We start from the raw sequence: 13,527 nt of genomic DNA on the forward strand, positions 1-13,527 counted from the left end.
AGGGAAAATACAAGACTAATATCTGTGTAAATAATATTTTTTAATATAGATAAATTATGTCAATTTATAGAAACACGTTAAAAGTAGAAAGAATAGTAAAACTGTAAGCAAATTGCCTATTCTCACAACATGTAACCTGTGGGTCTCCAGAGTGCCTCTCTGGGGCTCGCAGAAGGTAACAACTGCAATTACTGCAGAGGAGTGCAGACCTCCCCAGCAGACTCTGAGGGTCTGCAAACTGGCAAATGCCCTGTGATACAGCATAAGCAGAGGAACAACTTTATGTGCTCCCCCTGCCTCTTACACTGCATTTCTTCCAGTATCAAAAATTGGGAGATGGGGGAGGATGAAGACTACTCCTACCCTTCAGCACAGAGCTAGCATACCTCAGGACGCTAATGCACTCATTTCCACTTGATTGCAAGTATTTCCTCCAAGCAGAACACAAGTTTCCAAGCACCCCCTGCATTCTTTGCTCCTGGTGAACATCTACCCGGGAAGTGACTTTTTCCAGCGTCCCTGAAACAAAGACCTGGTCAATAAAATGAGCCAACAGGCAGTAAATTAGAGCTAACCACGTTTCAGAGCCTGGTGCTGGCTTTAAGTAAATCTTCTCATTTTGGCCTAAAATTAAGGTTTATAAACAGAAACAAATAAAATAAACCACAGTTGAAAATTGTTATTGCTTTGACACTTAAACATATCTCTTCAGGACAAATAATGAGAGCATTTATTTTCTGCTAGCACTAACTTCAGTCTTGCTCTCTCCCAAGCTCCCTGGGGCTTACACAAACCTTGGGCCACTCCTATCTTACCCTCACTCTGTCAGCCCAAATAAAACCTGTCCTTTTCAGCTGCCTCACATGCACTCAGTTTTGATGGTAGTGCTCTCCTTCATAGCTCTTGGTGCCACCCTGGGAGTTACCAAGAGGATCTGAAAGGATCCTCACAGGTAGGCTAAAGCAGCTAAGTCCAGTGTTGGAAAAAAAAGCTTTTTGGGCTTTCAACTTAGAGAGCATTTGATAATTTGTTCAGCTAATGTAAGCCAGTTGTGATTTGAAAAACAGGTAATCAGAAAAAGGATCACCAGACCTTTCTGTAATTGTAGGTGTAAGTGCCCTGTGTACTCACTCTGTCTTACTTGCGTTTAGATTATTACAGAAAGAACTAAGCCCAGGATGCACGAGTTCCAGTCTGAGGTGTTTATGATCATAGGGGGCTGTACAAAAGATGAGAAGTTTGTAGCAGAAGTGACTTGCCTGGATCCTTTGAGGCGAAGCCGCCTGGAAGTAGCAAAATTACCAATCACAGAGCAGGAGACGGAGAATGAGAATAAAAAATGGGTGGAGTTTGCATGCATTACGCTAAAAAATGAAGTCTACATATCAGGTAAGGAACAAGACATTGGGAGTGGAAGAGGGGAGCAGAGGGTTCTCACAATTATTTCCAGCTTTTATCAAGAGCATGCTTGAGGCAGCTTTAGGAGAATTAAGCACTACAGGTACTCCTAATGCTTTGGCTTTCAACAGGCTCCAGAGAACTCTGGGTGTGTGAGGACACAGCCTAGCCCTGGTTATAGCACAGGATTCCTTTTCAAACAATTTTAACCTATATGCATGGCTACTTCTGTGCAGCACCCTAAACACTCAGTGACCAAGACTACGGAAGGGCCCCCGAGAACAGTTTACCAAACCTAAAATGAAGAATAATTACTCCAGCATCTTCTTTTAACAAGTCTATTTGCAGCTCCACATGCATAAGCAAAATCCTGCCAGAATCTGACTCATTCTGCAAGGATCAGTCAAGAACCTGCAGGGAACAGCCACCACTGTTTGGCTGTTACCTGAAAACTGCATCATCAGGAGCACTTCAACAGCAGATCAGACAGGACTCTGGAAGTGCCCACTGTCAAAGCCAGATGAAACCCAATGGTCCAGACACACAGCATGGGTCTGAACATAACATTTGCAGGCCCTCATCCTGAGAGCTTCAGGAGGCACATTTAACTTCCCACACAAATACAACTGAGCCCCATGTAGGGGTTTCATCCTGGAGCTACGGAGTTTTTATTTTGATAATCAAAAAGGTTAAACTTGACTTTGCTAGTCAGTTTGACAACTGTTTTTGATGGCCTGTTAAAAATAAGTTTGATGATCTTGTTCTGCTTTCCAAAGGAAAAGTGACAGCAATCTGATAATCACTGTCACGTTACAGACCATGATAAAGAGCAGCTCCTCCTAAGTAGGACACTTTTCCCCACAAAATTATCCACTAAATTCCATGTTCACTTAAAACAGGACAGTAGAAAGGAGGAGGGAGGGCTAAAGTGTGAATGCTTTGCTTAAATATGAATAATGGTCCATTGGCTTTATTCAAATATCTCCCATTGCATTCTCCCTTTTGGGAATCCATGTATTTTTATGACCTCATTCCAAATTAAAGTTTATGATATCTTTATGCTAGGATAAGAATTAGATTATTCCTTCCCTAGTTAGAAATAACGGAGGGTTTTCTTTTCAGTCCACCATTGGGGGTTTCTTTTTACCCTGGCGGTAGACCCTCTCTTGAAAGTTAGCTGTAGAGGGGAACCTAAGTCAAACGTCCCAGCTAGGGAACATCCCTCACACCTTCACACCCTTGAGTTGAGAGGTCTCTTTTCCACTTTCCTTTAATCTCTTACCCTTTCCTCTTTTTCAAGGTCACAGGCTTTTCGCTTCCTCTTATTCCTGACATCTTTTCCAGTGTGTCTTCTCTGCTTTTCTTTTATGCTCTATCCAGGCTACCTCCAGGCCAGGCTAACACCTCCCCTGCTGTGGTGAATCTAAGCTGGCTTTCCTCTTGCTGCTATTCTCACAGGTCCTCTTTCCTCCTTCTCTGCTAATTTCATATCTTTGACTCCCTCCTTCCATTCCCTCTTAGCCTTTCTCCTATCTGCTTTTCATCCTTCCCACCCAAATAAAGGGCTGAGTGGACCAAAGTCAGTAGTTTCTTTTCAGCTAAACCAAATTATTAGTGGCTCAATCCTGATTAAATATCTGCCTCCTCTTGCGTGTCCTTCTACTCGTTTTCTTTCTTTTTGCTTCGGTCTTGGTTCTTCCCTAACTTGACTGCCCCTCTCATGTGCTCATTTCCCTTGGTATCTGGGTACAGTTTGGAGTCTTCCCTGCTCTTTTAGCATCTGAACAATAGGAAAGTTCTTTGCACAAGATGATGACTACTTTTAGATCGCCATTTCCCTGAACAGTTTAAATGCTTTGACTGGATGGACTGAAACACTACATTTGTAGTGTAACTAAAAAGGACATAAGTTATCACTCACTATTGTTGCTTTTACTAATTTAGTTACAATTTTTCCTCAAATTAGAAAGAACTGTGGTCTAGAGAAAGAACAGAAATGAAATAAACCTCCAGTTCTCTCAAAATATCTCCCTGCCCCCTGATATGCAGCAAATTCACCCGCCCAGTCCAACTCAGGCTCCTACCAGATTTTCAGCCCGTGCAGGGAAGAACAAGCTCACGTAAAAGGGAAATTTCAAGGGAGGGTAAAGGGAACACCTGCAGTCTCTCAGCCCCATTGTAACCATGAATGCTGCATTCAGGCCCTTCAGCCACTTCAGCTATTTGAGTGCAAATAAAATTCAACGCATACATGTGAAAAATACTGAGACAAAAGCATTACAAACGACTCTTTCTAGCATGCTAATTATCTCCTATTCAATCTGCTATTTGGCCCAGAGATGAGCTCCATCACTTTGCAGTGATCTGGCTGCAGTACAGAATACCAATGAAGGCAGACACTTTCTCAATGGAATATGAATTCTCTTTTCAGTATATTCACCAGTGAAGCAAATGTTTAATCAGGTTGTAGATGATGGAATAAGCTACTCAGTCTGTAAATGCAGTTTCAGGCTTAACTATTTCCATCTGTATTGCAGTTACACCAAAAATTATATGCAAACAGAAGTGCTTGTTTAAAATAATGTTTCTCCACTTTAGCATGAGTAAAGATTCACTTGCAAGTCAGCTCTAGAATGAGTTTGCAGGGTCAAATTCTGATCTTCAATCTATAAGTAGGAAGCAAATCCAAGTCAGTAAGAAAGACATCAGAAGGAGAGGTACGAAAGCAAGATCCCTGCCAATATGGTCCCACGGTTGAATAGTAAAACTTCGAACATGTCATGCAGGACTACTATTGATTAGGAGTTCAGAGTCAAGTCTTATATTGTATGATGTAAAACACCAGGCTAGCTGACTGGATCTACTCCACGCAAACTGGCAGCTCCCCAGTGCAGGCCCCTCTTCGAGGGATTTGGCACTACTAATGGCAGCATCCTCCACTATCTTATTTAAATCACATTTGTTTATTTGTCCCTCCCCAGCATCCTGCAAAGCTCTGGTGGTGCACAAAACCCACCTGCATATCACCATGCTGTGTGTGGTTGGTCATTCGCTCAGTATTAAAATTAAAAGTGGTTGTGGTCTGGTAAAGTGGGGAACAGTGATTTATCTTCATTGACTATTTGGCTTTAGCAATTGTTCAGAGTATCTTTCACTATTAAGTAAACTAAATGCAGAAATTTTCTTGTATAACAGGGCCAGGCCATTGGTGTCAGTAATTAAGAAGCTAATAATAAGGACCAATTATTTATTTTCTGCTGTGAGAGAACATTTTAAAATTTAAACATATTGGAGATACTGAGTAAATACAAGCCATCCTATCATATTTACACACGTCATGTACACTGCAGGTGGCAAAGAAACAAAGCATGATGTCTGGAAATACAACGCCTCCATCAACAAATGGATACAAATTGAGTATCTAAATATTGGGCGATGGAGGCATAAAATGGCTGTGTTGGGTGGCAAAGTATATGTCATTGGAGGGTTTGACGGCATGCAGAGAATCAACAGCATGGAAGCGTATGATCCCTTTCATAACTGCTGGTCAGAGGTAAGATACCATTTTACTCGTTTGGAACATTTTAATTAGAAAACATGAGAGCTTTGAATAATAAAAATTAACAAGACAGGATCTAGTACAATTCTTTTAAGTATTTCTGGTCTGTAAAAACCCTAAATATTTTTTCTATAGATAAATGTATCCTTCAGAAAGTAAAAATCATAGGATTGGCTGCCAGTCATTGCCTGTGAGATATCTAATGCCTAACTTTCCTTTTTTTAGTTGGCTTTTAAAGCTAGTAGTCCATAAATCAGTAAGAACATAGTATACACGTACCAGAGCACAGGCTGAAAACTACTGCTCTGATACATAATACATATATAATGTTTATGTCAACCTGTGCATTATATACGGTATATATGGGTTATACATTTAAATTGAAATTACAGGTTTCAAGCTAAACAGAATGGAAAAAAACACCCAGTTTTACTAACTGTACTTCAAGCAATGAGGAGACTATTAGGCAGCCAATTAATCCATGGAATTAATGAGATTAGGCATGATAATGGCAGATACAAACCCTAGTTTTTACACGATACAAAGCAATGCAGGGGAATCTAACAGTCACAGCTGCAAGTAGAAAGATCAATATTAACAGTTTTCTTATGTTTTTTCAATGTGCATAAGTATGTAAAGGAGATTTGGGGCATTTCTGGCATTTCCTAGCTTTTGAATTGTTGACAATGTAATTGTAGTAACAGCATTTGAACAGAGCATATTTTTCTGAAGTGGTTTACAGTCTTAAGAAAAAGCTGAAACATAGCTCTCCCTTATCCCTAGAAATGTCATTTCTAAACCCTGCTCATCATCTTAAAAGGGCTCCCACCCCATAGGCATCAGTCTGACTACTTGAAATCAAAATAATTACTAATGATTTTTTATGGTCACACAGGCTGCTCCCCTCATGGTGAATGTAAGCTCCTTTGCAGCAGCAAGCTACAAGAAGAAGCTCTACGTGATCGGGGGAGGACCCAACGGAAAGCTGGCAACAGACAAGACTCAGTGCTATGACCCTGCAACCAACACGTGGAGCCTAAAAGCTTCCATGCCAGTAGAAGCCAAATGCATCAATGCCGCAAGTTTCCGTGATCACATTTATGTTGTGGGTAGGTGAAGCATTAATGTTCCTTCTTGTCTAGACCCAGCAGGGCTGGTTTCTGTGTGTTAGTTTTACCCACAAAGTCTCATGACTGTAATCAAATAGTCAGATGGCTCTTCCTGTTGAGCTTAGTGAGGGATGGGAATCCAGCACATTCACAAATAGTAGTGAAGAGCCACCAAGTCAAACTCCCTCTTAGCGTGGTAGGTATCTTGGAAAGCTGGAGCTAGCCCAGAGACAACTGAAAGCTTCTAAAGTTTCTTGCTTGCAGTATGATCAATATGGTGCTGAGGGCTGGCATAGAGCCAGGGTATCACCAAATCACAAATGGTATTCTAAAGGAAGATTTATAATGTGCATGTGTGTGCATGTAAGTATATATGCATGCACCTTATTGATATGTAAATACGTTGTGCTTCTCAGCACAGACTGACATCGCCCTCTTTGTACAAGGTGAGAGACAGAAAGAGAAGGCACAACTTAGGGGCTAGCTGATAGCACTCCTGATAAAATTTGACACGATACTCTAGTTACATTCATCCAGCATCTTTCACCACTAATGCTATTGTTTCCCTATCTGAGAAACAAATCTATTTCAATCTGGATAGAAATCAGCCCCACTTGAGGTTTAAAAGATAAAAGAGCTTTTGGTTACTGCATCCAAAGCAATCAAATTACCCAGACCGATGAATTACCAACTGCCAGATGAATCACTGTAACTAATGTGTATGTTTTCAGTGTGCTACAATTGGGAAATAAAACTTGTTTAAGTCACCTGACAGTGACTTGATCATCCCTGAAGTACTGGATTAGTTATTGTCCAAACCAATATTTATTATAACTACAATAGATAAATGCTCACTTGCCAGCAGGTAGGGTCCCAGGCATTGTTGCAACTCATCAATAAGACCATGGCTTCAAGGTTTCCCCAGACCTATTCTATACAGTTGAAGACAGACCCAGTCCCTGAAAATTTCAGAATAAGAACCATTCATCTGTTGGTACTCTCAGGAGGAAATATATTTCCATAGCCTTCCTTGGGTACTGAGGTATCGACCATTCTTCAGAAGAAAAGGACCCTGAAAAATTGGAAAAGTTTCACACTGCAGATTTGGGAAACACGGAGAAACTGAAGATTACTCTCTGTTTAGCTTACTCGTAAGAAGATTACGAGTTCAGTCTGACAGACCCCTAAATGAGGAATGGCCTTTTGAAAATACCCAGCTCTAGGCAGAAGAAGGTTTAATGGGTAGATGGACACTGAAGTTAGAGGAGTCAGTGAAGAAATCATGTACCCATTTCTAATAGTGACAGCTTACCACACCTGGTCCTTCATGATCTAAGCCCTTCTAAACAATATTGTAGTTTTCTAAAGTTGTGTCCTTAGCTGAAGCAGAAGGTATGAGAAAGATCTGTTACTGGGTGCACTGTGCTCACACTGCATGACCACAGCAGTTTGTTCTGGCCTTAAATTCCACAGCCTCAGGAACAATAAGTGGCCTGCAGATCTGGCTTTCAAAACAATAAAGTATCTTGTGACCTTGTTTCTTCTTAGCTTTGGGGCATAAATCATTCTTACGAATGTCAGGAATAGAGCCTTTTTGAAGTGGGTGGCTTAGTTAAAATTTCTTACAGGAACAAACTGATATCCATTTCCTCTCCAGGTGGGGCAATGAAAGCACTCTACTCCTACAACCCCGAGGAAGACACATGGTGCCTGGTGACTCAGTTCACCCATGAGAGAGCCAGTTGTGGGATTTCTCCCTGCAACAACAAGCTGTTTATCACCGGGGGCCGAGATGAAAAGAATGAAGTCATTGCGACAGTGCTGTGCTGGGACCCTGAAACTCAGAAGCTGACAGAAGAGTGTGTCCTGCCTCGGGGGGTGTCTCATCATGGGAGTGTTACCCTCAGGAAGTCTTACACACACATCCGTAGGATTGTGCCTGGGGCAGTTTCTGTCTGACGGTGGGAGAACTGCGAAGAAACCCAATACCTCTGTGCCCCTGTGGCACAGACTGCAATGATGACGTTTTTAGGTGCGGGTAGCAATGGATGGAAATATTGCCACTAGGGTCCTCTGGGGAGTATCTGTATATATGCTCAACCCTTGCATTTCCTCTGTACAATATATCCTTAAATTATCTTAATTCCTTCCCTCCACAGAAAAACAAAGGGACCAGCTGTAGTTTACTCCTGCCAACACAATGCCTCCAATCAGGCAAAGAAATGTGATGTGTAGGTGGGAAATTTACCTCCCAGCTATATCTGCCCTGAAACGTGCTTGAACTGGCTCAGCCCGGTCCTGAAGTTTGTTCAACTATTTATTGTGTTAAGGTGGATTTGCAGCACCTACTAGTGAAAAGAGAAGATGCTTTTTGGAATGAAAGATTTGTAACTTTGGTGAAACGCAACGTCATTTCCTCCAAAGTTGTGCTTTCTTCCAGTGGTTGGCACATTAGATTAAGTTAAAACTGGTTTGTTTGTTTGTTTTTTTGCTTGAAGGCACTTTGTTAGTTTTTCAGTTCTGCGTGACCAAAAAAATCCATCTCAGATTGCAAACCTTGCTGTCGTTCCCAAGAAAGAGACTGCATAGGCTGCAAATATAAATGAACGCTAATCTGGTTCCACTGAACATTCATTGTAGCTGTTTTCTAATAAAGCAGACCAAAACCTAGTTTTCCTTTTGTTCTGTTCTGGCATGGTTTACTGTTCTGCCTGAAGGGCTTTTTCCTGTTGCTCTTTCACTGCTGCTGTACACAAGTGGAGTACCGGTGCCCCCGACTGCTGGCATCCCTGCCTCCATCCCTGCCTCCATCCCCACTGGGTGGCAGTGCTCTCCCAGGCTTTTTCTCACGGGTTTTGATTTCCTGGAATGCAAACCGGACAGAACAGCCTGCTGGAGAGAAAAACAGTTCCAGGTACTGTTCCCAGCCTGATTCCTGGGACCATCACATGCTGTACCAGAAGGGGCAAATGTTCAACAGGCCAGGAGGGCCCGAGTCTCAAGTTCCAGCATCTGGGTCAGCTGTAGAGAAAGATAAATAAACATTGAAGAGGTCACACCCGGGACGCTCTGGGACACTCTTGGCCAAAGGCTGGGAACATATTCCTGTCCCTCCTCCCCTGTTTAGTTGCTGGAAAGAGCCAACTCACCATTAAATCAAGACAGAAAACACTGTGCAAAACAAATCTGTCCACGTAGAGAACAGTGACTCCTTCCAGCCTCTCTCTCTCTCTAATGTCTCCTTTTGCCTTATACAGTATTAAAAATAACATTTCTCTCATGTTGGGCTGAGAAAAGAACACGGGTTCCTGAATTTCAGCACACTAATGCCAGAGTACTCAGCAGTACAGCCATACAGGCTGAGCAGGGCAGCTCTCCACTGCATCCTTCCCTCAGAAAGACTGTGAGAAATCCTGTCACTTCGGCAATTTTTCCATGCCTTGAAACTCACATCTGTAAGTCCAGCCAGTCTTGCTCTAATATTCCCACAGTCCTTCAATTTTCAACCATTTTTTTAATTGGTCCTCTTCCTTCTGAATGCTCCTGTCGTTCTGCAGAGTGCAGCCCTTCTCACATTTCCCCACTGGCCCAGATTATCCCATCCCACTCTACTTTTCAGAGGGCATGAAGCAATGCCTTCTGGAAAGAGTATTTAATTTCAAATTTTTTTGTGAAGAACAGTTACCAGCTTTGACTTGGCTAGCAGTACTGGCTGGTCTACAGGGACAGAGAAGTTGGACAAATGGGGGTGGTCTCCCTTTCCCCTTGAGGAGCTGCACTTCTGTATTTTTACCTGTTGCCAAAACTAATGACAGCAGCTGCTGAAGCTGACCAGTTCTTCCTACTGGGGATCACCCTAAAAACCAGTAGCCCTCAGGAGCTGGTTGCTGATTTTCTCCCTGAGATGTCAGTAGCAAAACTTACATTTTTTTTTCTTGAGAAAAAATAATCCATTGAGCTGGAAAAATGTTGTCCAAATAAACTTCTAAATATGAATTCTTAACTCCTTGTAGCAGACACAGAAAACAGCCTTTTGTCTCTCCTGTGGTGGTTCCCCAGCCACACCTGCAGACCTTGGGCAAGCATGAGCCAGACAATCCCTCACTGACAAACACGAGACGGCAGAACCACAGCTTGGCTCCTTTCCCTCTCCTAACTCATGATGCTTCAACAGGAGTTCATGAAGGGTTGTTTTTATTTGCAACCCTTCTCTTTGTACCTTTCAGGTTCATGTTGCAATCTGAAGGACTAGAAGCATATTGAAAAAACAAACCATTCAGTATCAGTAGTTTTATGAAGATGTCAAAAATCATGAGGCTTGTGAAAATATGTCAAGAACTAGCAGTGCTGTGCCCTCAGTTACCAGCAGCCAGGTGGGGGTGGAGACAGGAGACAGCAGAAATCAAGTTTCAAGAAAACTTGTAATTTGCTTTTCCTATCACGGGTTCTCTTTCATCTATCACACATACCTGCCTCCCACAGGGAATGGCCACAATCATAGTTTCTGTCCAGATGACGTACGGTATCTCGGTGTACAAAACCAGTGACAAGAGAAGCAAAGAGCAGACGACTCCCTGTGGGAGCTGTGTGACCTATCTCGGGGCAGCCGGTGCTGTTACCCAGCGCTGGGACACAACCCTGGGGTTCTCGGGGCTGCCATGAGTGCAACCAAGCGAATGCCAGTTTCCTTCTGACCTATTACTATATTAAACTTCCCTTAGAAAATGACGCAGCCAACTGGTGGAGCAGGAGTAGACACTCTAATATTAATTACTAAAACTGCAGGAGGTCAATTAGTTTTACTGAATAATTACTCAAATCGTTGCAAACGAACTAAACTTCAAATCCAAAGCTGTGTGCTTGTTTACCTGCCTGGAGATTCTCTGTGTCTCGTGACACCGAAACTGAACTCATTGGAGGCACAGATTTAACTGCAGATTTAATTATTTCTCCAGTGCTGCATGGCACAGACCCAGCCCCTGGAATGAGGTCTGACTCCCTTCAGTCTGCAGGTTACAGACAGCGGTCAACTGCACTGTAAATCCAACTGAGAGAGGGAAGAGAGCAGTGATAAGCAAAGTAACAACGTTGGCATAAGAAAAGAGAGGAAAAACTGACCAGGAATATATTTAGGCTATAAATTAGAATACCTTTAGTGATTCATGCTTTTGCAATTTATTAAAGGATTACTGCCCCCAGCTGCCAAGTCACATGTTAAAGTCAACTACTCTCCATTACACTTGAAATTAAAATGCTGAGCAGGCACAGTGACATCCAAGAAGTTCACTTATGTGACCTCGGAGAGGTTACTAGCCAGGCTCCGGTAAATAGTCTCAGTTTGAATTTCCAGAGCTTATCTGGAGTCATCCTCACAAGGTTGCTAATCGCTACCGCCATGAAGTTCTGGCAAATAAAGAACTCTAACGATCTTTAAGATGAAACTCAAGACATTTATGAAAAGAATTACAGGAACCTAGTGCTTGTGACATTGCCCTGGTGACTCCTTTGGTCCTATTCAGATAGATTGGGGAAATCCCCAAAGGCAAATGATTCAGGTGCATGGTGTGTTTCTTCTATGCATGCTGTAACATACTGCTTTTGTTCCAAACAGCACAGTAATATTGCATGGTAAGAAGCTGTCTACAAGCAGTCACTTAAGGAAAACTTACCTGTCTAATGTTAAACCACCTTAAAGTGGATTACTGAAATATCAAGTCACAGCACAGATGACCTTTTTAGAATTCCATTCAACTTAATTAATTTCAGTTCAACTAAAATCTTTCTTAGGCAAACACCCATTTTAGAGAACAATTTCAAGGACATGAATAAGATTATTTTATTCATCTTTCTTGGAAGTTCATTTCCACAAAGCAGCGTTTTGTTTGCTTGGTCCTTATAATACCACTGTAGACAGATTTCATACAAGCACAAACTTGCCACGATCATCAATTCACTTCCTCCTCCTTTCAGTGTCCTTCTTTATGTCACCAAACTTCTGTCTGTCTGTAAATATATCCCGGGGATGTGGATGTAAGAAAAAGTTACAGAATTGGCAATATAATCCTATCCAAGTCTGTCCTGGAGGTTAACTTCATAATGACAAAGGTTAGCAGGAAGATCAAATGCTATTGATCTGCAGCTATTCAAAGTCACCTATGGCTGTATATAGAACTACCTTACTTGATACTATTTACACAGTTATCTTTATTACTTAGCATGAAAATATAGGTAAACTTCAGGTAATAAAGCTTGAAAGAATCTTGCATGGACAAAACAACCTGTAAGTTATCCGCATCTTTGCCAATGGGCATTGGCATAAAGGTTTGGCCCAGGATACAAGCGGCCTGGGGAGTTACCAGTACCTCTTCCATTCTTGATCATACCACATGTTAAAGGGATTTAGCAGAAAGCACCTGATCTAGTATACAGACATTTTCCCCATCCTTCATGGTATCATGGAAGAGCCCTGTTACAGGCTGAAACTAAAGTCTTTATACAAACAAGCTTGTGTGCCAAGTGTCTACGGTGCATTCGTCTTAGAGTAAAATAAAAGCAGACAGTAAAAAGCAACTTTTAGGTCCTAATTCTTTTATTGGAGAGAATTGAGAATAATTATTTTTTTTTCTGGAAAACAAAGCCATTGTTCAGGAATTTAATGTTCCTTTGGGTTAAAATAGGGGAAGCACAGAACCATGGCTAAGGCAAATACACAATAATACAGTTTATTCACCTGCAACAATTTTACCTTAAAAATGCTTTTACACAAGATGTGTACCTTAGAAGCAAAGCCTCTAAGATGTCCCTGATCATTCCCATCTCTGAACTGGAATTTGTTACTCCCCTCAATGGTGCTGACACAGCTGTTTGCAGAACATGCTATAAAACAGATTGGTGGGATAATCTCAGTTAAAATGAAAACAACACCACTTCTCTCTGGAGGGTTATTTTTAACCTGCAACCCCAGAAGCTGTTGTATCAGCACACTGGAGAGAGCAGACACTACAGTGTGAGGAGAGTTAACACACAGTTTGGGAACGAGGAGACAAAGAGATAAGCAGGAACCTCTCAAACAGGCTTCATTGCCAAAACCCTCTCACGCAACCACACACCCATCTCCTCCTGGCTCATGCTTCGTGGAATTCTTCAGATTAGTGTGAAATACCCAAAAGCCACAGCACTTTCTGTGTATTGCTTTAAGCAAACAGAAGGTGGAGAGAGTCTGCACACAAGCAAAATACTGCACAGAGTGAAATCAAGGACCATTTTCTAATGTTTTTTTTGGTCCAATGTATTTCTGTATAAAAAGTAACAAATTCTAAAAATATTATCTTTAAAAATACAAAGATCTTTTCTGAAGTCCAAGGAACAGCACTGCAGTTTAAATTTCCCACAATGACACTTACGTCTAATGAAATTTTGGTTTCTTTAATGATCAGAAATACATTTCACTGATTTTCTGTA

At 41.7% G+C, this 13,527-nt stretch overlaps 1 protein-coding gene across 1 annotated transcript in view; it reads left to right on the top strand.

Annotated features, from left to right (window-relative positions):
- Positions 1–8,681, top strand: part of KLHL6 (kelch like family member 6) — a 21,309-nt gene extending 12,628 nt beyond the window's left edge. Inside the window, exons 4-7 of the mRNA XM_009649157.2 lie at positions 1,152–1,389; positions 4,749–4,951; positions 5,853–6,066; positions 7,724–8,681. Of these exons, the coding sequence (XP_009647452.1) occupies positions 1,152–1,389; positions 4,749–4,951; positions 5,853–6,066; positions 7,724–8,025 (957 nt within the window). The 3' untranslated portion in view covers positions 8,026–8,681. The remainder of the gene's footprint in view (positions 1–1,151; positions 1,390–4,748; positions 4,952–5,852; positions 6,067–7,723) is intronic.
- Positions 8,682–13,527: the final 4,846 nt, after the last annotated feature.

This window comes from Egretta garzetta, unplaced genomic scaffold (genome assembly GCF_000687185.1).
Source record: "Egretta garzetta isolate BGI_Z169 unplaced genomic scaffold, ASM68718v1 scaffold161, whole genome shotgun sequence".
In the NCBI taxonomy this organism is placed as follows: domain Eukaryota; kingdom Metazoa; phylum Chordata; class Aves; order Pelecaniformes; family Ardeidae; genus Egretta; species Egretta garzetta.